At 46.0% G+C, this 26911-nt stretch overlaps 1 protein-coding gene across 1 annotated transcript in view; it reads left to right on the top strand.

Annotated features, from left to right (window-relative positions):
* LOC119969915 (2'-5'-oligoadenylate synthase 1-like) overlaps nt 1-26310 on the top strand; it is a 33963-nt gene extending 7653 nt beyond the window's left edge. The window contains exons 4-8 of the mRNA XM_038803887.1: nt 8480-8640; nt 14562-14686; nt 17878-18067; nt 21220-21429; nt 25949-26310. Coding sequence (XP_038659815.1) covers nt 8480-8640; nt 14562-14686; nt 17878-18067; nt 21220-21429; nt 25949-26105 — 843 coding nt within the window. The 3' untranslated portion in view covers nt 26106-26310. The remainder of the gene's footprint in view (nt 1-8479; nt 8641-14561; nt 14687-17877; nt 18068-21219; nt 21430-25948) is intronic.
* The last annotated feature ends 601 nt before the right edge of the window (nt 26311-26911 follow it).

Genomic DNA, 26911 nt, shown 5'->3' with positions numbered 1-26911 from the left:
CCATTCAGAGAAGATTATTAGCAGAATGAAGTCTTAATCTGAAGAATGCATTAGATATTGCTGTTCAATGAAAATCGCAGCTAAGGGGCTTCTCTATAAATTGGCTGCCGCCCGGAAGTCGACCCAGCAGCAAGCGTGTCATCACTGTGCAAAAAGGGCCATTCACAGGCTGATTGCTGGAGCAAGGACAGCCAATGTAAAAATTGTGGCAGAATTTGCCTCACAGAAAATGCTTACTGGAGTAAAATAACTTTTCCAGAGAAGAACACTCAAAAGAAGCCATAGAATTCATTCAAAAGAAGAAAAGAAACAATCAATGGACTAAATTCTTAGTGGCTTACAGGGGCTACAGTGTTACCTCGATGATATATTAATCAGCGGCACCAATGAACAAGAACACTTACAACACTTAGAAACCACACTAAAACACCTTCAGATGTATGAACATTGTGTCAGGAAAGATAAATGTGATTTCTTTCAGGCATCCATACAATATCTAGGACATGTAATTGACAGTAAGGGTCTACACAAAGCACCTAAAAAGATAGAAGCTATTATGGAGGCTCCAAGGCTAACAAATGTCATTCAACTTAGGTCATTCCTAGGGTTAATCAACTATTATTGAAAATTTGGCCAGAATCTGGAATCCTATTGAAACCATTACATTCCATGTTGTATGAGAAACATAAATGGCAGTGGATACCAGAGAAAGCATTTGGAAAAGAAGCATTAGAAAAGTCAGAAGTGTTTATACATTTCAACGCGAAGTTACCATCACAACTTGCCTGTGATGCTTTACCATACAGTGTTGCAGTGATGGTGTCACACATAGTACATTCCGCACAAGAACGACCACTAGCTTTTGCATTTCGTATGTCAACTAGTATAGAATCTAACTCGGCTTAGTTGGAGAAGGAGGCCCCGAGTATTATATCTGCTGTGTGGAAATTTCACCAATACCTGTATGGCTGTCACTTCACATTGCTGACGGAACACAGTCCTTTTACAGCTATTCGTGGGCCAGACAAAGAATCCCTTCATTGGCTACAAGTAGACTCCAATGATAATTTTTAATAGTTTCTGGACATTCCTATGAGATCAAATACCGTCAGTCTGAAAATCATGCCAATCCAGATGCATTATCATGTCTGCCTTTACCAGCTGGTCAAATACTACTAGACAGGGGGCGGGATTCTCCTAGCCCGGGGCCGGTCCGGAGAATCCCCGCAACTGGGCCACGCAACCGACGCCGCCACTGGATTCTCCACGGAGCGGAGAATCAACGCCATTGGCGCCGGCGTGTTTGGCGTGGTGCTGGTTGTGGGCCGCTATATGTGGCCGGTCCGCCGATTCTCTGGGCCGAGCAGTCGCTCTAAAAAGGTAGAGCCCCGCCGGCTCCATCCACACCTTGTTGCAGCCGGCGGGAACTCTGCGCGCAGTGTCGGTGGGGGAGGGGGGGTGACTTGTGGGTGGGGAGGGGTTTTCGACCCCGGGGGGGCCTCTGATGGGGCCTGGCCCGCGATCGGGCCCACCGATCAGCGGGCTGGCCTCTCGCCACCCGGGCCTATTTTCTTCCGCGCCGGCCCCTGAACTCCCGCACCATGTTGCGCGGGGCCGGTGCATTGAGGGAGGGCACCGCGCATGCGCGGGTTGGTGCTGGCACCACTGCGCATGCGCGGATCTCACGGCGCACAGTTCATGCTGGGATGGGAGGCTGGAGTGGTGTGAACCGCTTGAGTGCCATGCTGGCCCCTTGTAGGTGCCAGAATTGGTACTCCCAGTGGCCCGTTCATGCCGTCGTGAAATGCGGTGGCCTTTCCGACACCATGGACACTCTGCCGCCGAATGGGAGAATCCCGCCCTTGGTATTTTTTATTGTGCACAAATTGAGAATGTTCCAGTGACTGTAGCTCAAGTCTAAAGACATACCAGAAATTATCTTGTGATGGGGAAGTGCGGGAATGGTATTAAAGGGGAGGATAGCAGGAAAATGTGCTGAATTCAAACCGTACATTTCAAGGAGACTTGCATAGGCCGGTTGCCTGATGTGGGAGATGAGTGTAATTATTCGTTCAAATTTGTGACAAAACGTATTGGAACAACTGCATGAAGGGCATCCAGATATAGTTTGAATGAAGGAACTAGCACAACGCTACATTTGGTGACCAGGAATTGATGCCCAGATAGAAGTAAAATCTAGACTGCAGTCATGGGCACACGTAAGGAGCACACTGCTATTGTCCCCATTGTATCCATGGGAGTGGCCTAAAAGACCGTGGCAACATAAGAACATAAGAACTAGGAGCAGGAATAGGCCATCTGGCCCCTCGAAACTGCTCCGCCATTCAATTAGATCATGGCTGACCTTTTGTGGACTCAGCTCCACTTTCCGGCCTGAACACCATAACCCTTAATCCCTTTATTCTTCAAAACACTATCTATCTTTATCTTTAAAATATTTAATGAAGGAGCCTCAACTGCTTCACTGGGCAAGGAATTCCATAGATTCACAACCCTTTGGGTGAAGAAGTTCCTCCTAAATTCAGTCCTAAATCTACTTCCACTTATTTTGAGGCTATGCCCCCTAGTTCTGCTTTCACCCGCCAGTGGAAACAACCTGCCTGCATCTATCCTATCTATTCCCTTCATAATTTTATATGTTTCGATAAGATCCCCCTCATCCTTCTAAATTCTAACGAGTACAGTACCAGTCTACTCAACCTCTCCTCGTAATCCAACCCCTTAAACTCTGGGATTAACCTAGTGAATCTCCTCTGCACACCCTCCAGTGCCAGTACGTCCTTTCTCAGGTAAGGAGACCAAAACTGAACACAATACTCCAGGTGACGCCTCACTAACACCTTATACAATTGCAGCATAACCACCCGAGTCTTAAACTCCATCCCTCTAGCAATGAAGGACAAAATTCCATTTGTCTTCTTAATCACCTGTTGCACCTGTAAACCAACCTTTTGCGACTCATGCACCAGCACACCCAGGTCTCTGCACAGCAGCATGTTTTAATATTTTATCATTTAAATAATAATCCCTTTTGCTGTTATTCTTACAAAAATGGATAACCTCACATTTGTCAACATTGTATTCCATCTGCCAGACCCTAGCCCATTCACTTAACCTATCCAAATCCCTCTGCAGACTTCCGGTATCCTCTGCACTTTTTGCTTTACCACTCATCTTAGTGTCGTCTGCAAACTTGGACACATTGCCCTTGGTCCCCAACTCCAAATCATCTATGTAAATTGTGAACAATTGTGGGCCCAACACTGATCCCTGAGGGACACCACTAGTTACTGATTGCCAACCAGAGAAACACCCATTAATCCCCACTCTTTGCTTTCTGTTAATTAACCAATCCTCTATCCATGCTACTACTTTACCCTTAATGCCATGCATCTTTATCTGATGCAGCAACCTTTTGTGTGGCACCTTGTCAAAGGCTTTCTGGAAATCCAGATATACCACATCCATTGGCTCCCCGTTATCTACCGCACTGGTAATGTCCTCAAAAAATTCCACTAAATTAGTTAGGAACGACCTGCCCTTTATGAACCCATGCTGGGCCTGCCCAATGGGACAATTTCCATCCAGATGCCTCGCTATTTCTTCCTTGGTGATAGATTCCCTACTGCCGAAGTTAAGCTAACTGGCCTATAATTACGCGCTTTCTGCCTACCTCCTTTTTTAAACAGTGGTGTCATATTTGCTCATTTCCAATCCGCCGGGACCACCCCAGAGTTGAGTGAATTTTGGTAAATTGTCACTAGTGCATATGCAATTTCCCTAACCATCTCTTTTCGCAAGTTTATGTGTTGACTTTGCTGGTCCATTCGAGGGGCACCTGTTCATGGTCATTATTGTAGATATGCACTCAAAGTGGCCTGAGGTGGTCCTGATGAAGTCAACCACTGCAAAATAAACCATTGAGAAACTCAACAAGGTTTTTGCAATATTCAGAAAACCAGAAGAGATCGTGACTAACAATGGGTCACAGTTTACTACCCAAGAGTTCAAAGACTATGTAAAGATGTATGGTGTTCAACATATAAAATCAGCACCTTCCCAACCATCCATGAATGGTTAAGCGAGAAGGTTTGTCCCGTCCTTGAAGCATATTCTGTCGGCTTCTAAGGACCGAGGTTCACTTTATTGTCGGGTGAACAGGTTTTTAGCAACATACCGAAATACAACACATGCGACTTCACAAAGTTCGCCAGCTTTGCTATTGATGAAAGTGACACCAAGGACTACCTTTGATTTACTCTTGCCAGAGGAGACATCTGACATAGTAGAGCAAAAACCAACAGTCACAGATCTTGAGACAATAAAATAACTCAAGAAAACGCTAGTTTCAACAAGGAGTGGAAGTGTTGGCGTGCAGCCACACCACTATTGAAGAGTGGGTCTCTGCGACGATATTTGCTCAGACTGGTCCAATATCCTGCAAGGTCCAAATGATGTGTGAAGATGCAATACGGATCAATTATTGTCAATACGAGTTAGTGTGTCAGTGACAAAGGTACCTCAAGAGGTAACAGTCTCTGTCCTATCTGACTGTGTGACTTCTAGTCTATCTACAGAAGCAGATATTTCACCAGAAGTATCTGCTACGACTCGTCTTCCCTCTGAAAAAGAGACTGCAATGCCTTCCAAGGTGGAGACATCTACTGGACAACCTGAAAATGCATCTAAGTCAAGAAGAACAAATTTCCTGAAGTGCGCAGGCAACCAACGATAAATAGACTTCCACCTGACCGTCTATCTTATTGACCGTATCATTACAATGTAATAATTTGACGCCTGCACTTTTGTACATATGTAAATGTCTATATTGAAATACTAGTTATTAGTTGTGCTTGACCTTAGAAGTAAAGGGGGCGGGATGTTATTTATGTGGGTTATTGTAGTTGTGTCCAGTATCTCTTTAAGAACAAAGTCATGTGACATGTGTGACATCATCAGCTACTTTGCAGGCTTTGCCCTTTGTTTAGTACCAGCCTTTGTACCATGAGGACCCATTCAATGAACCCCTGTTAATGTTGCTTTCAACCCACGTGTATCTGCAATCTATTTATTTCGTACTGTTAGTCTAAAGATACAACAGGTACCCCACTGGGGAATCCCTCTTGGAGGTTTCCATGTAAGGGTCCTTAAGAGCTAACTTCCCATGGAGAATTGTACTGCGCTGGAAAAAATCTAACAAACTGATTTAAATCACTAATTTTGGATGATTCTGCTAACATTACGCCCATATTTACTCTGATTTGATTTGATTTGATTTATTATTGTCACATGTATTAGTATACAGTGAAAATATTGTTTCTTGCATGCTGAACAAACAATGCATACCGTACATAGGGAAGGAAGGAGAGACTGCAGAATATAATGTTATAGTTATACCAAGGTGTAGAGAAAAGATCAACTTAATACGATGTATTACATTGTATATCTTGTGTTGCCTTATTATGTATTCGCATGTATTTTCTTGAATTTTGTTTAATTCCCTTTTCTTCCATGTACTGAATGATCTGTTGAGCTGCTTGCAGAAAAATACTTTTCACTGTACCTTGCTACACGTGACAATAAACAAATCCAATCCAATCCGATCCAATCCAATGTAGGTCCATTCAAAAGTCTGATGGCAGTAGGGACAAAGCTGTTCTTGAGTTGGTTGGGTACCTGACCTCAAACTTTGGTATCTTTTTCCTGATGGAAGAAGATGGAAGAGAGTATGTCCGGGGAACGTGGGGTCCTTAATTATGCTAGCTGCCTTTCTGAGGCAGCGGGAATTATAGATAGTGTCAATGGATGGGAGGCTGGTTTGCATGATGAACTTGGCTACATTCATGACCTTTTGTAGTTTCCTGCGGTCTTGGGCAGAGCAGGCACCATACCAAGCTACGATACAACCAGAAAGAATGCTTTCTATGGTGCATCTGTAGAAGTTGGTTAGGGTCGTAGCTGACATGCCAAATTTCTTTAGTCTTCTGAAAAAGTAGTCATTGGTGGGCTTTCTTAACTATAGTGTCGGCATGGGTTAACCAGGACAGGCTGTTGGTGATCTGTACACCTAAAAACTTGAAGCTCGCGACCCTTTCTACTTCGTTCCCATTGATGTTGACAGGGGCAAGTTCTCCACTTCGCTTCCTGAAATCGATGACAATCACCTTCGTTTTGTTGACATTGAGGGAGAGATTATTGTCGTCGCACCAGTTCACCAGATTCTATATCTCATTCCTGTACTCTGTCTCATCATTGTTTGAAATCTGACCCACTACGGTGGTGTCATCTGCAAATTTGAAAATCGAGTTGGAGGGGAATTTGGCCACACAGTCACAGGTTTATAAGGAGTATGGTAGGGGTCTGAGGACACAGCCTTGTGGGGCACCAGTGTTGAGGATGATCGTGGAGGAGGTGTTGTTGCCTATCTTTACTGATTGTGGTCTGTGGGTTAGAAAGTTCAGGATCCAGTCGCAGAGGGAGGAGCCGAGGCCAAGGCCACAGAGTTTGGAGATGAGTTTCGTAGGAATGGTGGTGTTGAAGACTGAACTTTAGTCGATAAATAGGAGTCTGACATAGATGACCTTGTTCTCTAGGTGTTTCAGGGTAGAGTGCAGGGCCATAGATATGGCGTCTGCTGTGGACCTGTTGAAGTGGTAGGCGAACTGTTGTGGATCAAGGCAATCCGGGAGGCTGGTGGTGATGCGTGCCATGACTAACCTTTCGAAGCGCTTCATGATGATGGATGTCAGAGCCACTGGATGATAGTCATTAAGGCACGCTGCTTGACTTTTTTTTTGGTACAGGGGTGATGGTCATTTCTTGAAGCAGAAAGGGACCTCAGATTGTTGTAAAGAGAGGTTGAAGATGTCTGTAAATATCCCCGCCAGCTGATCCATGCAAGACCTGAGTGCTCGTCCGGGTACCCCATCTGGGCCAGTGGTTTTCCGTGGGTTGACCTTTGAGAAGGCTGCACTGACATCTGCAGTAGTGATCTCAGATACAAGTTCATCACCGGCTTCTGAGGTGGTGGGTTCGCTCTCGCTGACCGGGCATAGGATGCGTTGAGCTCATCAGGGAGGGGTGCGTTGGAGCCGATGATTTTACATGCCTTCATCTTGTAGCCTGTTATGTCTTGCAGACCTTGCCATAGACGACGGGGATCCGTGAAATAGTTAGATGGAAAAGAAGTGCTTCACGTTACTATTTTGAAAGGCCCTGCTGGATTCCCCAACCTCCACCACCCCACCTGATTGGGATTTCAACCCCCCTGCCCTCCTTGACCTGACCCCCCCAACCTGACCAAGCCCTAACCCACACCAGCCCAATGATCTAAACCACCTCCCCTGACCAGACCCCACCCTCGGACTGATCTGGCAATCCAAAATAGTCAGGCAATCTGAAATAGTAAGGTCGGAGAACAAGCTGAAAATTCCCAAGATAAAAGCAAATTACTGCGGATTATGGAATTTGAAACATAAACAGTTTTTGTTGTGAAAGTTCCCATGTCTAGTTATCAATGTGAATTAAAACCTAAACAGGCAGTATTAATAGATGAATTTGTCAGCTTAAAAGAGATTTTGTATTCAATGGAAAGAAGTAAAGTTTATAAAATGTGATACCACACATCTACACACCGCAGTAGTGTGTATTAGTATAATTATTTATTATGCTAATTATTATTCTAATAAGGACTTTACTTTTTACTAATGTATGTTTCACATAGTATTGTACTAATATGAGACACTGAAGTTACCTTACTGGATAACTGTGCCCAGAAGTGAAGATGAACCTGAAAGAGGTCTAGAGACAGGGGTGCACTGCAAGCTTCTAGTTAACTGATTGACCACATAATCAATCGGCAAGAGGACAGGTAACTTTAGACTAAACTGTTATCAGCTTTGACGAATGCATAGAGAGGTTTGTGCCAGAAACAATTTAAGTGCTCTGTTTTTATTACCTTTATCTAAATTCCTAAAAACTTTGAAGGTCAAGATCTACGAATTATTAGTCTTATAAAATAAGTCACCCATTCTACCTGTAAAATATCCCCAATATTTTAGTAAATTATTTAAATGGGTATGCTGAACGTGCATTAAGAGATTGTTGCTTCAAGACCCACTTCAGTGATTTGAGCACATGATCTTGGCTGTATATCTGTGCATTGCTGAAGGAGTGCTGCACGACTGGAGGTACATCTTTCAGATGAGATGTTAAACTGAGGCCCAATCTTCCTTGAAGGTGGACGTAAAGACCTCACAGCACCATTCAGTGGAGAACAAAGGTGTTCTCCTGTTGTCCTGGACAATATGTATCCCTTAACCAGGATCTAAAGTACATAATCTGATCTTGTATTTCATTGATACAAGTTTGTTTTGTGAAAATTGGCTTTTGTGAAAAGCGCTATATGAATGTAAATCTTTCTGCCCTGTTTTATAATTTTTGTCAAATACCTTTACAGGGTGGCTCTTATTTCAAAGGGACAGACACCAGAGATTGGTCTGATATTGATGTTGTGATATTCAGCTCCGCATTTATGAGCCTTGATGACTGCAAGGAGAAGATACCATATGTGTTGTGTGACCTGGAAAATAATTTGAAATTATCTGTAATGGCCAACAGGTGAGACCAAGAAATGTTTATTAAAAATGAAGGATCGTAATGCTAGAAATTCTTTAAAATATATTTTTATTGAAAACGTTTTCATTAACAGAATAATATATAAAACAGATGCTTCAAATCACAATGTAAAAGAACACAATCATCAATCAAGAACGCACCCAATCTTAACACGCCAACATTAAATTAGAAGCCCCTTAACAACTAACTCTTTGAAAAAGGAAATGAATGGCTACCATCTTAGGCAGAACCCCTCTCCCGACCCCCTCATGGTGTACCTGACCTACTCCAAATGTGGGAATGCCGTAAGGTCATCCAACCAAATCGAGGCACTGGGCGGAGTAGGAAACTTCCACCCATGCAGAACTCACCTCCGGACTATTAACGAGGCAAAGGTGAGTACACCCACCTTCACCCGCGTCTGCATCACCAGCGAGTCCAATACGCTGAAAATGGCCACCAGCGGACAAGGCTCCAGTTGAACATGAAGAATCTCTGACATGGTATTGAAGAAAGAGACTAAGAAGCTTATTAACTTGGGACAAGACCAGGACATACGAGTTTGGTAGCTGGCCCCCGAGAATACCTGTCCTCCACCCCAAATAAAAAATAACATTCATCCTCGCCTTGGTTACATGAGCCCTTTGTACCACCTTGAATTGGATCAAACTAAGCCGAGCACAAGTGGACGTAGAGTTGACCCTGCAAAGAGCCTCGCTTCACACCTCCTCACCCAGAATAGGACCCAATTCACCCTCCCATTTCATTTTTACCTCATTCAATGGAGCCGACTCTGCTGATAGTGTCTGGCCATAAATACCTCAAATACTCCTCCCAACCTGACTAAAGGCAGAGTCCTCTTCAACAGGGAGGATGGTGGTCCCAAGGGAAAAGAGGAAAGAACAAAAAATCATGAATCTGAACAGATTGGACCGAGAGAGTTGGAATTTTTTCGGCAACTCCTTAAAGCTATGGGCAGCAAGGTGGCACAGTGGGTAGCGCTGCTGCCTATGGTGCTGAGAACCCGGGTTCGATCCCGGCCCTGGGTCACTGTCTGTGTAGAGTTTGCACATTCTACCTCCGGTTCAGCCACTGGAGAGGGGGAAAGGACAATATTTAATAGCCGACATATATTGACCAACAATTGCCAACCCTTGACAAAGCCTATCTGGTCTTCCAAGGTCACCTTTGGGAGTCAGGGCTCCAACTGCAGCGGCAGCATTTATTGCGAGTAAGTTAACGCCTGCATTCAAAAGCGAAATGGGTCAAAACAACCCACATTCTGTAAGGTCCTTGTTCTTCTTAAGGATCAGGGAAATAGAGGCCTGTGCAAGTGTAATGGGCAACAAATCCTGGGACAAGGAGTCATTGAACATATCTAATATTAGAGGGATCAATTGTCCGGAAAACGTTTATAAAACTCAATGGGGAATCCATCAGGGCCGGAAGCTTTACCCATCTGCATTAACCCAATGCATATCATACCTTCCTCAGGGCCCAAAGGCAATTACAACTCTTAATAATAATAATCATTATTGTCAGAAGTAGGCTTACATTGAAAAATGAAAGAAAAATCGCTTATTGTCACAAGTAGGCTTCAAATGAAGTTACTGTGAAAAGCCCCTAGTCACCACATTCTGGCGCCTGTTCGGGGAGGCTGATACGGGAATCGAACCGTGCTACTGGCCTGCCTTGGTCTGCTTTCAAAGCCAGCGATTTAGCCCTGTGCTAAACAACCCCATTAACACTGCAATGAAGTTACTGTGAAAAGCCCCTAGTTGCCACATTCCCGCGCCTGTTCCGGTACACAGAGGGAGAATTTAGAATGTCCAATTCACCTAACAGCACGTCTTTCGGGAATGGTGGGAGGAAACCGGAGCACCTGGAGGAAACCCACACAGACATAGGGAGAATGTGCAGACTTCCGCACAGACAGTGGTCCAAGCTGGGAATTGAACCCGGGTCCCTGCCGCTATGAAGCAACAGTGCTAATCACTGTGCTACCGTGTTGTGCCTCCCACTGTGTACTGTCCCACCTCTCCCTCTCCACCAATGGGAAGGATAACCCATCTAAAAACTCCATCATGACTGAACTCTTCAAAAGCCATGTTGACTTTAGGTGGAATGGAAATCAAACTTCCATCCAAGTCCTTTATCTGCACAATCTCCCCAGAAGCAGTCTGCCGTCTCAGCTGATGATCTAAAAGGCGATTGGCCTCTCTCCCTGTTCATAAAATACCCCCTCGAACATCGCAGCTGGCTCACCGCCTTATCAGTTGAAAGTAATTCAAATTGCGTCTGTCGCTTTTTCTTACTCATAAGCAATTCCAGGATAGGAGCAAGTGAGTACTGATGGGCCATCTCAAGATGGAGTCCACCAGCCTCTACTGCTCCACGCTCGCAGCCCCCTCAATGTGTGCTTTATAGGAAATTATCTCCCTCCTGATGACCACTTTAAGGGCTTCCGACAACGTAGCAGGTGAGATAATCTCACTCTTATTACATTTAGTATATTCTCCAACGAGGGAGGAAATAGTTCCGCAAAATCTTTTGTCCACCAATAACACCATATCCAATTTCCAAGTGGACAGTGGGAGGGACCTGACTCATGTATTAAATTCACAAAATATGGGGCATGATCTGGAATCACAATCACTGAATAACCCGCCCTCTTCACCTCAGGCCGGAGAGACCTATCCATCACAAAAAAGTCAATATGTGAGTAAACCTGGTGGACATGAGAGAAAAAAGAAAAATCTTTATTCTTAGGGTGCAAAAAACGGCATGGACCCCCCCCCCCCAACACACTCCACCGCCCCCCATCTGCTTCATGAAAGTCAACAACGCCTTTGCCATCCCTGATGGAGTCAGAGATTTGGGCCTGGACCGATCAATCTTGGGATCCAGAACACAATTTAAGTCACCCCCCCCCAAGATTAGTGATGTGAGTCGAAATCAGGAATGGAGTCCAGCAACTTATTAATACAGCCTGTTTTGTTCCAATTTGGAACATAACCATTAACCAGGATCACCAAGGACCCACTAACAATAATTTGTCTACCATCATGGTCTGCCAAGATGTTAGCAGCTGAAAATTGAATCCTTTTATTGATTAAATTGCCACCCCGGGCCCAACCATCAAAGCCCGAATGAAACATGTCCCACCCACCTCTTCTGCAAATGAGTCTCCTGCGGAAACATCACATCGGAATTGAAACTTTTAAGGTGAGCAAATACCCTGAACCTTCTCACTGGGCACTTGCATTCCATGTGACCAAACAAATTGGGAGCCTCCCACCCCGATCCGGAGTCAGCCATTTCCACCAAGAGGGGTTATCAAAGCCACCAGCAAGCCAAAACAAAGCTAAATCTAGTCACCATCAGCAACTATCCCTGTCCCCTACCCCCCTCCACCCCACCCTCAAATAATACCACACCCATGTCCTGTGTGCTGACTTCGAGACGCGGCCTCATCAGTGGGGTGAAACTCGGGGAGCTGGTGGCCATGTCGCCACTCCGGATTGGCACCCAGCACCCCTTCCTCCCGGTTGTTGCCTATAGGGTCCCGGGGTTCACCTTAGGACGGAGGTGCAGCTGGTTCGAGCCATAGCTGCTCGTGCATCATCTGATTCTGCTAGCTCTGGCAGTTCCCCATAGTCTGCACCATCGTGTCGACGCCATCGGTGATGCTCCTCAATGATTGGGTCATGCTCTGCAGCGCCTCAGCAGTGCCCCACTGCGACTGAGACAAGCATCGCAGCGCCTCGACCATTCCCATCTGAAACTAGGACATGTCCCGCAACACCTCATCAAGGTCAACTTGGTACTGGGTGACCTCCCCCAGCGAGTCAGATATTCTGCCGAGACCCTCAGACATGGCCTTTACCGACTGCGCGATGCCTTGGACACCTTCACTAATGGTACTGCGTTGTACACCAGGCTCTCCACTATGGTTGCCACCCTAACAGTGTTGGCCTCAGTGCTACGCATTGCCGGTGACATCTGCGCCCGTAGCCTTTGGGACTCCTCGAAGCGGTTATGGGTCTGCTGGGATCATGCTGACATTTCCCTCTGAATATCCCAGCTGCTCCCTCTCATCTCCATCAGCTCCGGGTACCTCTGTACCACAGGCTCAACATCAGGCTGGGACACAGCTGGGTCCTGGGATCCATGAGCCCTCCGACTGCTATTTCACCTGGTGTTTCCTGCCTCCACCTGATGTACATCAGCAGCAATGTGGTGTTCACCAGATTGTGCTCTCCGAAGCCTGTCCACTAACATGACCCACTGAGGTATGTCTGTGCTTGTGGAGAGTGGGGATGGCAGCTGTGCCGCGACTATAACGTTGCATCCTCAGAGCTCTCCTCCAAAGTGGTCTCGTGGAAGGAAGAAGAGGGTGCTGTCCAAGACAGGCCGGCGTCACCGGCTGGAGGACTGTGGAGAATGGACATGTGGTCAGTGGGAGGGATGGGTCAGTCAGTAAGGCAATGACAACTCATGTTTGAGAAGTCCCCCAGGTAGAGACTGGTGGCTCCTCACTTCTGCGACGTCCACCAGCCTCCGCATGGGTGACCGATTTGTCCTCAGCCGCACCAGTCACCTCCAGGGCCAGATCCGCGAAACGGATGAGGATTCTTAAGTTTGGCACCCCTCTGCCAGTCTGGGCCCTCTCCTGACAATTATGGGAGAGCTTTCCCTGCGGAGAGACAGAGAGGGCATCGTTAACCACACGCGTGGTTCACAGTCATGGGAAGGGGGTGTGGAGGGAGAGTTGGAGGGTGTTAGAAGGGGTAGGGGTGGAGGGAGGGTTGGGGGTCGCATGGGGTGTTGGTGGGTGGATGCTCCTTTGGAGGGGATGGGGGTCATTGGTGTCTAGCACTTCCTCATGCTGCCCGGTGTAGGTCATTGACCCTTTTTTCGGCACTGGAGCCAGTTCTCCTCGTCACGCTCCCCGAGCTCACAGCTGCCGCCGCCTCACCCCAGGCAGCACTGGCTGCCCTATGGCTAACCCTCCAGGACCCTTGGGGGAACAGGACATCCCTCCTGGCTTCCACCATGTCTAGGAGCCTCCCAAGGTCAGCATCCCCGAATCTTGGGGCCGGTTTCCTCGGTGCCATTATTGCGAGCTGGCTGGGGTTGGCTTAGCAACTGCAGCTTAAGTGCTGCTCGACCTCGTTAGCGGGGGCTGGCGAATGCGGTACCGGCGAATCAGCTGGCGAGCCTTCATTTACGGCTCGTTTAGTGGACCAATTAACGGGACATAGCTTTTCCGGCCTTCCTGGGCCTTGCGCCAAGAAGCTCGCAGCAATTACCGCTCACTACCGCACTTAGAATTGTTTCTGGAGAATTGCGCCCTCGGTCTACCCTCTGTGAGCCGAATCTGTGAGCCATGGTCAGCTCTATTGGGTTTTAATTGAGGTTCTAAGAGTCAACTATTGACATTCTAGAGGAGTGAATCTTGTCGTTTGACAGATATGAGGGAGATCTACAACACTCACTGCTCCTTTTGATATTGCTGCAGCCCACGCTAGTATATAGCCTGCAATACAGAGGAGGTTGACTTTAAGGTTACATTCTTCCACTGTGATGTGACCATTTCTGTTGTTGTACTCTTTCCAAGTCCCTTCTACCCATCTTTTGGACCAAAGGAAATCCCCACAGAAGACTATGAAATCTTGACTTTCCAATCAAAAGGGAAGTTTACCTCACTCGGAGGCAATCTCTTACAAAATGCTTCCCAAATCCTTTCATTAGAGATGAACACCCTTCCCCAACAACTACACAGGTTGAGTTAATTCTGCATTGTGTTAAAAATTGTGTTAAATCTGGCTACATTGCATGAATACATTGTAGGATATAGTAAGGAATGGCACCATCAACGTTTAACGGTGAAAATGTATGATCCAAATTGTTTGTCATTTTAGGATATTGATGGAAAAGAAGGCCTCACTTTCTCTTCGATTTCAGTTTAAGTGTTTCAAAGACCTACATATTCACCACTTTGATGTTATGCTTTGCTATGATTTATTAGGATCAATTCCATCCCAAGGTTTGCATTTTATGTTCCACTTTGTGTTACTTAGATCTGAGCACATAATGCATTTTGCTGTAGGCAGCTTATTAAAAGGAATACATTCTAGTTTTCTATCTTTGTTTTAACATTTTTTTCCATCAGTTAAAGAAATAGCCCATGTTTTATTTTATATTATAGTTTTCAGACTCAGAATTTTTGGGAAATACTTTACACTTTATAGCAAATTGATTAGTACTGAGATTGCTAGCATAATGGTTATGCTACTAGGTAATATTTCAGAAGCCTGGACTAATGATCAGGAGACCTGAGTTCAAATCTAACACAATGGCTGGGAGTTTAAATTCAACTACTTATACATATATCCGGATTTTCAAAATATAAATGTGGAACAAAGGGCTTGATTCAACCAAAGAGGAACAAAGTCCCATAGCGAGCGGGTATAGCCGAATGTTTCCCAGCACTTGCAGTGCCGAGAAACACATGGCTATATGACACGAGTCATGTTGTATAAGGGGCCTCAACAGGGAACATGTAGCCAAGGCTGCACATAGCTCCTTTTGGTACACTGGGGAACTCCATCGTGGAACTCCCCAGAGTAGCGGGGGATCGGGACACCATTTAAAAATGGTGTCACGATCTCCGACGTCCCTGAAAGTGATCCCTTACCGCCCCCCCCAGCCCGAACACACTTTGGGAGTCACTCCCCCCACCCCACCGCACCCCTCCAACATCAACACAGGGCACCCCCAGTCCAATCGGGCGCATGTGCAAAACATGCCGACTCGGCACCCTGGCAGTGCCCATACCAGCTGGCAATGCCACCTGGGAACCTTGACAGTGCCAGGCTGTCAAAAACTAGAGTAGCTCGGTCACACCCCTACAAACATAACTCGACAAAGCCGAAAGGACATAATTTGCCACATGGGGCCTGCATCAAGTGATGAGAGATGCAGCCTAATTGGCTTCATCCTCACAAATCTGCCAGTCACAGATATATCTATCCATGATAGCATTATTGACATGAGTCATGTTGTATAAGGGGCCTCAACGGGAAACATGTAGCCAAGGCTGCACATAGCTCCTTTTGGTACCCAGGTGGCACGGCCAGAGTGAGATTAGGTGTCTCACTCTAATGTGCAGATATGCCAAAACGTGATCCCGCCCACAATGAGTGGGATTTACATCGCAACATCTCACGAGATCGTGCTGGATCTCACTAGGCGTTACGCGCAGGGAGATTCTGGGAGCAGGATCCCCCGGCTTTTATCAGCTACACTGCGCCACGGCAAGCTGCTTCTCTGGCACTACTTGGCCATTGGATTGCACCAGAAACTACCTATTTTTGTGAAAACTTGACTGGTCCACTGATGTGCTTTAGGGAATTAAATCTGGCATCATCTACCCATTCTGGCCTGTTTGTGACTGTAGACCAGAGCAATGTGGCTGGCTCTTTAAGAACTCTTTGTAATGGCTGAACAAACCATTCAGTTGTCCCAATTCACCGTGAAAAAGTATAATAATGCCAGACTTTCTGGTAATAACCATTACCGTTCAGCTTCAGACATTATTGCAGTCTTACTCTAAGCATAAATAAAAGATTGAAATTCCTGAGATGGGGTGATGGTGACTACCTTTTGCAGTTTTTAGCTGATGTGTTCTGAAACTATCCCATTTAGCACAATCGTAGTTCCCCGCAACACAATAGAGCATGACCTCTCTGTGAAGATGGAACTTCATGTACACAAGGACAAGGCAGTGATCAATCTCACTAATACTGTCATGGATAGATATATCTGTGACTGGCAGATTTGTGAGGATGAAGCCAATTAGGCTGCATCTCTCATCACTTGATGTAGGCCCCATGTGGCAAATTATGTCCTTTAGGCTTTGTCGAGCTATGTCTGTAGGGGTGCGCACGAGCTACTCTAGTTTTTTTAATTTTTCTATAAATGTAGAGTACCCAATTCATTTTTTTCAATTAAGGGGAATTTAGCGTGTCCACATATCCTGCACATCTTTCGGTTGTGGGAGCGAAACCCACGCAAACACGGGGAGAATGTGTAAACTCCATACGGACAGTGACCCATAGCCGGGATCGAACCTGGGACCTCGGCGCTGTGAGGCAGCAATGCTAACCACTGTGTCACCGTGTTGCCCTCCCGAGGTACTCTTATGATAGATCTTGAGCCCCACACCCAGATTACATTCACAACCCTTCCTACTCTCAGTGCTTTTTCCGTGTCGTCTTCAAGATGAAAGAGCAGTGATTGACAACGGTAGGTGAAAACCTGCAGGAAATTTTCTTGTTCATGCCTGACCTGATTCCATGAGACTTTATGGGATCTGGTGTCGATGATGAGGATTCTCAGGGTTGCTCCTTCTCAATTGTACACCACTTTGCCACCATCTCCGGTGGATCTGTCCTGCCGATGGGACAAGACATACCCAGGAATGGTAATGGAGGAGATTGGGATGTTGGCTGAAAAGAATGTTTCTGACAGGGAGTGTATGTCACAGACAGCTTGACTAGTCTGTGGACTGGCTGTCTGAATTTGGGTAGGGTGTGCCTTTGTCATGTCTGGTGCCATGGTTGTCCATCCAGTTTTATTCCTATTAGATTTTTGGTAGCAGTAGCTACAACTGAGTAGCTTCCGGGGTCACTTCAAGGGCAGGCAGTTTCCTTCCCAAAGGATATTAGGGAACCAGCTGGGTTTTTATAACAATGCTATAGTTTCATGGTCACCATTACTGAGACTAGCTTTTTATTCCAGATGTATTCAATTAACTCAATATAAATTCACCAACTGACATATTGGGAGTTGAACACATATCTCCAGATCATTAGTGCCAGCCACTGAAGGACTAGTCTAGCAACATAGCCACAATGCATTTGTACTTATATTTAAAAGGTCCCTTTTGACTATTTATGAGGGCTGGGATTTATTACAGTATTCTGTCCAGATCTTTTCTCTCAAATAACAGCCCAAACATAGATTAAATGCTTATTTCCCTGCTGTCTGTGGAATGTTGTGTTCAAAACAGCAGCTCTATTTGTCTCTGAATTAAAAACAATTGCTGCATGAAAGAGTAAATCATTATGCAGCTCTTTGAGATGTGCCTAATTGTCGATAAGGCACAACATAACTGCAATTTTTATTTTGCTTGTTTTATTTCTATCACAATAAGTGGATTTTTTTATTGCACAGATGTTAAAAGGAACTTATACCGACAATTATATAATTGTGGGGATGAAGTAAAAATCCAGCTTTATTCAATCTCTCTGCTGCAGTATCAGGTGGATTTTGTAAAGGCATCTACTGTTGGTGTAAAGGATCTGATTCGTCTGATTAAACATTGGTTTAGGACCTCGCTCGCTAAGCCCACTGAGGCCAATAGGTTAGCATCTATTTGAACTCGATTATTTCTGTTGACATTGTAATTATTAATGGAAGTATAATGTGACTATTTAGCTCAGGAAAATTGATATCAACTTAATAACTATCTGGTTTAAAAACATACAGTCATTATTATATTATGATGTGAATGCTCTACTGCATTAGCAGAGGCATTAATCTACTAAAAATAATTGATGAAGGCGACCATCCATATTTAGAACTTGCATTTATATACAACAAATCTTGCATTTATATAGCTCCTGTAATAGAGAGAAATATCCCAGTGTACTTCACAAGAGTGTTTTTTTGAAACAGAATTTGACACTTAGCTACCAGGATATGTTAGGGCATTGGTGATATTTGTTAGGGCATTGGTGATATTTGATGACCAAAGGCTTGGTGAAAAAGTTAGTTAGAAAGAACCTCAAAAAGGAAGAAAGAGAGGAGGAGATGTTTAAGGAGGGAATTTAAGAGCTTGGGCCTTAGTAACTGAAGGAATGGCTGCTAATGGTAGAACCATTAAAATTGGGATGCTCAAGAGGCTAAAATTGGAGGTTTGTGGATATGGTGGAGTTAAGCGATATAGTTAGCGATGTTAAGGTGTGGAAATAAGTAGGTTTAATGACGGTATGACTATATAGAGCAAGATCTTCGGGCTGTTCATGCAGTGGTATATCCCCGCCACAGGTTTCCTCTCAGCATGGGGTGGATTCAATGGAAATCCCGTTGACAGCGGTGGAGCCAGAGGATCCCACCGTCTGCCAATGGCGATCTGCCTCCTGCCACCAAAACACACGCCATGGGCAGGCCAGGGAATCTCACCCATAGTCCATACACCTATATTTACATCTATATAAGATATATGGCGATACAGTAATTTTGACAACCTCAAATATCCAGAATTCTTCAAACCCAGTGAAACACTTTTGAAGATTATTCATTGTTGTCATATAGATAAATTGCAGAGAGAGCCATTTGATATGGACAATTTAAACATTCCCACAATAATATCACCAATACCTGAAGGTAGTTCAGTACATTTGTGGTGAAGCTTACAGGACAGTGTAGAAAAGGACAGTGATGGTTGTAGCAACAAAGGTTGTTGTTAGTGACAAGAACAGAAGAAGCTGGAAAAACTCAGGAAGTCAGCTAGCCATCAGGAAAGAAATTTAACGGCCGCGCTGCACCTGAACTGGGGTGTGAAGCAGCTGGTAGATCCTGCAAGAAGCCTCTCGTGATATTTACTTGCCTCATACGCCTCACGAGATCTAACAGATGCAGCACTTTGATATGCACTCGCTGGTGTTATCCAAGGCGCAGGATCTAACCCTCGAGCCTCAATGACCCCAAACGCCGGTTAGTACTGGTCTCCACAAAGAAAGACCCAGGCGTACTGGCACTTGTGGGGGGGGGGGGGGCATCTCCCAGGGGATTGGGGGCCCTGGATGGCTGGGCTCTAGGCAGGTTGGTAGCCTGGCATCACTGATGCCATCCTGGCACTTCCAGCCTGGCACACTGGTGGAGTGGAACACGAGCGGGGCTCCTCAGTGCAGGAACTAGGACTAAGTACGGCCTCGGCGGGGCACTCCCCACTGAGGCCCAGACATGAAACAGAGTCCTGTTAGGCAGGGGAGTATTTCTCAGTGCTGCGGGCGCCAGGAAACACCCAGCTAAACACGCTCGACACAGAACTCTGTTTTATTTCCGTTAAATCGCGCCCAACATTTCAAGTCATAGACGCTTCATCAGAACTTTGGGCTGCACGGTAGCATAGTGGTTAGCACAATTGCTTCACAGCTCCAGGGTCCCAGGTTCAATTCCCGGCTTGGGTCACTGTCTGTGCGGAGTCTGCATGTTCTCCCCTTGCCTGCGTGGGTTTCCTCCGGGTGCTCCGGTTTCCTCCCAGAGTCGAAATCATACAGGTTAGGTCGATTGGCTTTGCTCAATTGCCCTTAGTGTCCAAAATTTCCCTTAGTGTTGGGTGGGGTTACTGGGTTATGGGGATAGGGTGGAGGTGTGAGCTTGGGTAGGGTGCTCTTTCCAAGAGCTGATGCAGACTCGATGGGCCGAATGGCCTCATTCTGCACTGTAAATGCTATGAAACTGAACAGAGGGAGAATATTAGAGCAAAAGAAACTGGAACAAAAAGTCACAATTTCAAGAATAAACAACAGGTGACCTGGTGTGAGAGGGGCAGGAAGTGTTTTGCATTGAGGCAATACATGTATGGAATATTTAGGAAAAGAATAGATGAAAGAGGGTTTAAGATGGAGCAGAAAGGTCAAACTCTAAAGTTGGCAAATGCAACGTTGAGTCCTGAGGGCTGCAACCTGTCCAATCAGCAGATGAGGTGCTGCTCTTCCCGCTTCCACTGGACTTCACTGGATCATTGCAGTGGGCCAAAGAGAGACATGTGGGTATGAGAGCAAGGTGTTGAATTAAAATGGCACACACCAGGAAGGTTGGAGCCATGCCTGTAGACTGAGCAAAGTTTTCAGTAAAGGATTGCGCAGTCTGCATTCAGTCTCCTCAATGTAGAGGAGATTGCATTGGGAGCAGTGAATACAATAAACCAAACTGAAGGAAGTACAAGTGAAAAGCTGCTTAACCTGAAAGGAGTATTTGGTGTCTTGAACGGTGAGGAGGTAAAGAGGCAGGTATTACACCATTTGCAATTTCAAAGGAAGGTGCGTTGGGAGTTGGACATGACGGAGGAGTGGACCAGGGTGTCAGGAAGGAAACAGTCCCTGTGGAATGCTGATGGCGGGGTGGGGGCGGGGGTTGGGGGCGGGAGGCACGGAGAGATGAGGGGAAGATCCATTTAGTGGTGGGATCATGCTGGAACTGGCAGAAATTGCAGAGGATGATCCTTTGAATGTGGAGGCTGCTGAGGTGGAAATTGGGGACAAGGGGACCCTATCACGGTTCTGGGATGGAATGTTGCCAGTTATTTTAATTAAGGCTGCCTTGACATGTATCTCTAGTTAAGAGCTTCTCATCTAGAATGTATTCCTGACAATTCATCTGAATTCAGTATTAATGACCTTAAGGTATATTAAATGGAGTAACACCCTTTTAGGCTAAAACATAAGACTTACTCAGCCTGACGTTGGCAAAATAGTCACTACTGAATCATTTTAAAATATTTTATAGATACCGGAGGCTTCCACCTTCCTATGCCATGGAACTCATCACCATATATGTTTGGCAGTTGGCAGGAAAGCCCATATTTTTCAGTTTTGTCCAGGGACTCCGAGCAGTGCTCAAGTTGCTGGTAAATTGCACTGATATTTTCATCGTCTGGTTTGGTCACTATGATAAAACCTTTAACGTTGTGAAGAAAGCTCTTCAGAAACAAAGCAGGTAAATAACTAAGAGTAAGTTAACAAAATCTGGGGTCGGAGGGGGAGGGAGGAGAAAGGAGGAGAAAGAGGTCCAGGGGGTGGGGAGGCAGAATTAATCCAGATTCCTGCTTATTTCCTCAGACTCTTCAAAAGGTTGTTTCTCCCCAGGATTAGAAAAGGTGCCTTGATAATTCACAGCGCAGAGCCCTTTCTGCACTGTGAATTATAAAGGCAGAACCCAGAAACTTTGCCAAAAGTTTTTCCCTCTCTCTCCGCGCGTGTTTTTCCTGTTGTTGTGAAACTGACCTGAAATCGCAGAGGCTGAAGCTGAAATAGACAAATCCAGACACATCTCCCACCCCGGGATCCCAGCATTTCCCTCTGCATTCTAACCAAGCAATCTTCCTGGGTTTAGGCAGATTGCAATATACTCACCAAAGCCCTGCTCTCAGCCAGAGGACGGACGGGACTCCCTCTCTCTGTCTCTCTCTCTCTGTCTGTCCCCACAATCTCACTCTCTCTCTCTCTCTCTCTCTCTCTCTCAAACAAAGACAAGGCAGCTGGGAGGAAGGGGAGCCTTGAGGAAGATCTGCTGATGTCCCCATCCAATGGATGCCCGGGGCCAACGCACCGTCGCCCCCCCCCCCGCATGCCGCTGCCCCCTACCCCATCCCCCTACCCCCCACCCCCCCACCCCTACCCACCCCCACCCACCCCTACCCCCCCACCCCTACCCCCCCACCCCTACCCCCTACCCCCCACCCACCCCTACCCCCCCACCCCTACCCACCCCCGCCCACCCCTACCCCCCCACCCCTACCCCCCACCCCTACCCCCCCACCCACCCCTACCCCCCACCCCTACCCCGCCACAACCCCCACACCCCCCCACCCACCCCTACCCCCCCCCACCCCTACCCCCCCACACCCCTCCACCCCTACCCCCCTCCCCAACCCCTACCCCCCCCCACCACCACCCCACAAACGCCGGTACTCTCCCCCCACCACCACCCCATAAACGCCAGTACTCTCTCCCCACCCCCACCACCACCCCACAAACGCCGGTACTCTCTCCCCCCCCCCCCCCCCCCCACCACCACCCCACAAACGCCGGTACTCTCTCCCCCCCCCACAAACGCCGGTACTCTCTCCCCCCCCCCCCACAAACGCCGGTACTCTCTCCCCCCCCACCACCACCCCACAAACGCCGATACTCTCTCCCCCCCCCCACCACTACCACACAAAAGCCGGTACTCTCTCCCCCTCCACCACCACCCCACAAACGCCAGTACTCTCTCCCCCCCACAAACGCCGGTACTCCCTCCCCCTCCCCCCCAACCACCACCCCACAAACGCCGGTACTCTCTCCCCCCCACCACCACTCCACAAACGCCGGTACTCTCTCCCCCCCCACCACCACCCCACAAACGCCGGTACTCTCTCCCCCCCCCACCACTACCCCACAAAAGCCGGTACTCTCTCCCCCTCCACCACCACCACCCCACAAACGCCAGTACTCTCTCCCCCCCACAAACGCCGGTACTCTCTCCCCCCCCCCCCCAACCACCACCCCACAAACGCCGGTACTCTCTCCCCCCCACCACCACCCCACAAACGCCGGTACTCTCTCCCCCCCCACCACCACCCCACAAACGCCGGAACTCTCTCCCCCCCCCCACCACCACCCCACAAACGCCGGTACTCTCTTCCCCCCACCACCCCACAAACGCCAGTACTCTCTCCTCCCCCCCCCCACAAACGCCGGTACTCTCTCCTCCCCCCCCACACAAACGCCGATACTCTCCTCCTCCCCCCCCCGCACTCAATGTAGGTACCTGAACGCCGTCAACCATCATTAATGGTTGACGCCGTTATAAACCTACTGTGATTTCCGCCGACGTGACCCGTGGCCATGTCGGCGGGACTTCGGCCCATCCGGGCCGGAGATTTGTTGACAGTAAAAATTAAATGACTTCCCGCCGGCGCCAGCTGTTCTCAGAGGCTGCCGGTGGGATTTGCACAACGCCGGTTTTTGGCCGCTCGGAAAATTCAAAACCCGGCGGGAGCGGGAATAATGCCGCCGCCGGCCGATTCTCCGACCCTGCGTGGGGTCGGTGAATTTCGCCCCTGATGTGTGCTGAGTTAGCAGATCTCAGCCACTGAAGCAATTGGAGCATTATATTTGAGCCCAGTACCCTGGTTAGAGAGTAGAATGTCACTAAGGATTCCTACCTTTGTCACTATCTAGTGACTGTAGTTGGGAAATATATGTGTGTGAATATTGAGTGAGAATAGATTGTGTCTAACAGTGAAACTCTCACAATTAAATAAGTGACCAACAGTCACTCTCTCGGTTCACCAGTGAAGAATGGCCAATTGAACAATAAACCAGAGAGCTACTGGTAACTAGGAATTCATAGCTGAGCAATTCTGAGCATCTTCAGCAGAGGTTGGGGAACAAAAGGGGAGAGAAACATAAAACTAAAAGTCTTGTGGGATTATTTTTGGTCCATAAACCATTATTCAAATTCCCTTGCATAGATGAAACAGCTACAGATTCACCCACACTGATAATACAGTGTATTGAAATTCAGGTAGCAGATGTTTTAATAAATATTCCTTAGGGGACCATAATGAAATGTTCATTGTAGGGGACTAGTAACTCGGCTAATTACAAAGCTATGAGGGGAGAACCGGCTAAGATTGACTGGGTAAATAGATTATAGATTAAGGCAGTAAATAAACAATGGAAAACATTTAAAGAAACAATTTAAGTGTTCAACAAAGGTATATTCCATTGAAAAACAAAACTTCAGTGAGAAAGATCCATCTGTGGCTGACTGAGAAGGTCAAGATTAAAGGAAGAAACATATAATGTTACAAAGAATAGTGGTAAATCTGAGGATTGGGAGTGTTTTAGAAACTAGCAAAGGGCCACCAAAAAGTTGATAAGGAAATTAAAATAGAATATGAGAGTGAACTAAACGAGAATATGCAAACAGATTCTAAGATATTTAACGAGTATATAAAAAGGAAGACAAGAGCTAGGTGGTCCCTTGGAAGCCGAGACAGGAGAAATGATCATGGGGAAATGGCAAAGCAAAGAACAAATAAAAGTACAGCACAGGAACAGGCCCTTAGGCCCTCCAAACCTGCGCCAACCATGCTGCCCATCTAACCTGAAACCTTCTACACTTCCAGGGTCCATATCCCTCTATTTTCATCTTATTCATATATTGAACCCTTTAAAGGTCACTATTGTACCTGCTTCCACCACCTCCTCTGGCAGCGAGTTCCAGGGAGACTCCATCAGGCGCGGATTAGTATCAACATTTACATTAATCTCCATTTCTTTATCTATTGATTAATGATACTTAGAAACTTTTCCGTTAAATTGCACTCTTTATTAATCAATAGATAAAGAAATGGAGAATAATGTAATTAAGTTTGCTGATGATACAAAGCTCGGTGGGAATGCAAGCTGTGGGGAGGACAGAAAGAGGTTGTAAAGAGACATGGACAAGTTAAGCGAATGGGCAGCAAGAAGGCAGATGGATTACAATGTGTTGAAGCATGATGATATTCACTTTGGTCAAAAAGAGAGAAAAGCAGAATATTTTTTAAAAGGCTTGTAAATGTTGATATTCATAAAGATTTGACTGATCTCATACAGAGAACACACAGGATAGAATGCAAGTACAGTACGTGATTAATAAAGTAAATGGCATGTTGGCATTTATTACAAGGGTTTTAGGAGTACAAAAGTAAAGTCTTCCTGCAATTGTACAGGGCTTTGGTGAGACTGCACCCACAATGCTGTGTGGAATTTTGGTAAGGAAGAATATATTTGTATTGGGGACAGTACAGCAAAAGGTCACTAGATTGGTCCCTGGGAAGAAAGGGATGTCCAATAATGAAAGGCTGATTGTATTGTTTCCATATTCTCTGAAGTTTAGAAGGATCAGAACTGATTTTATTGAAACATTCAGGATTATGAAAGGACTTGGCATTGCAAATACAGGAAGGTTTGTCTCCTCTGGCAGAGAATTCAAGAACAAGGGGGCACAATTTCAGGATAAGGGGACAATGATTTAAGATTGAGAGAAGGAAAAATGTCTTCACTGAACGGGTTGTGGATCCTTGGAATTGAGCACCCTAGAGGGTTGTGGATGCTCCAAGACTGAGATCAATAGATTTTTGATCTCTTGGGGAATCAAGGGATTTGAGGAACAGGCCGGAAAATGGAATTGAAGTACAAGATCAGCCATGATCATTTTGGATGGTGGAACAGGTTTGATAGGCCATACGGTCCACTCCTGATCTTATTTGTTTTGTTCTTTTCATGGGTTCAAATCCCCCTTTGGCAAGTTGTGAAAGTGACCTCAATAGATCTACTAGTATGTGAGCTAGGACCTTTCTTTGACCTGAACAAATTCACTGGTCATCGCTGAAAGTTCCTGGTATAAGTGCCAAGATTGCTGGTCTGAGGATTTTCAGAACCCAGTAAAGGTAAATGATATTGTTTGTTTTCAATTCCAGACCTTTCCTTTTGGATCCAGCGAATCCCACTTTTAATATCTGTGAAAATAGCAATTCTTGGGATGAAGTGACTCATGTGGCCCGTCAAAGTCTTCTGAAGCCACTTCTCAGTGGCGTGCAAGCAAAGGCTCCATGGCTCTTCACCAATAAATGGTGACATTTGTATTTTTTTCATCTGAGCAATATACATATCAGAATACTCCCTAGGTTAGTATAAAATATGTTACAAAGAAGAAAGTATGACATTTATGTGAAATTATGTGTAAACTAATAAAATATTTTACTTAATTTTCATGCAAGTAAATTAGAAGCGATCTGAGGTCCTCCTTTCTAATGCAGAATTGCATTATGATCACACATATTTTGACTTAGCAAATTATCAAAATCTGACCAATTGTGTCAAAAAAGATGAGAACTAGAAAATGTCCCTAATTATTAAACTAGATGTGTCAAAATAATTAACTTCTTGGGATTTGTATATTTTGCTGCAGAAATACATATCACTTCACCATTTGCATTGGTGAAAAGCATTAATAAGTGGAACTCTACAAGTTGTGATACAAATGCTGAAGGTACAAATTTGCTGCCCTGTTAAACACATTAGAATTAAGCATTCTGGTTACTTTTAAGCATTTGACAGATTTTGATATGACAAAAAAATAAAGATGTCATTTGGATTTTCAATAGTCCAAGCAGGTCATTGCTTCTCTAAACAGTGGTTCTCAAACTGTGAACTTTTGGGAATTGGAATACAAGAATAAGGAAATCTTGTTACATTTGTATTGGGCTTTGGTGAGATCCTGAGGTGAATTTTCCAATCCTGGCCACCGTATGAATCACAGAGGGTGGCATGGAAAGTTTGGCCAACCATTTAAAGGTCCGTTGACTTTGGGTGGGAATTTCAGGTCTCAGGGCAGATGCAACTGGAAAATTCCATAATGTACCTGATGTACTGTTTTGGTC

The sequence above is a fragment of the Scyliorhinus canicula genome, chromosome 8 (assembly GCF_902713615.1).
Source record: "Scyliorhinus canicula chromosome 8, sScyCan1.1, whole genome shotgun sequence".
NCBI classification, from domain to species: domain Eukaryota; kingdom Metazoa; phylum Chordata; class Chondrichthyes; order Carcharhiniformes; family Scyliorhinidae; genus Scyliorhinus; species Scyliorhinus canicula.
This window is presented reverse-complemented; position numbering and strand designations above follow the sequence as displayed.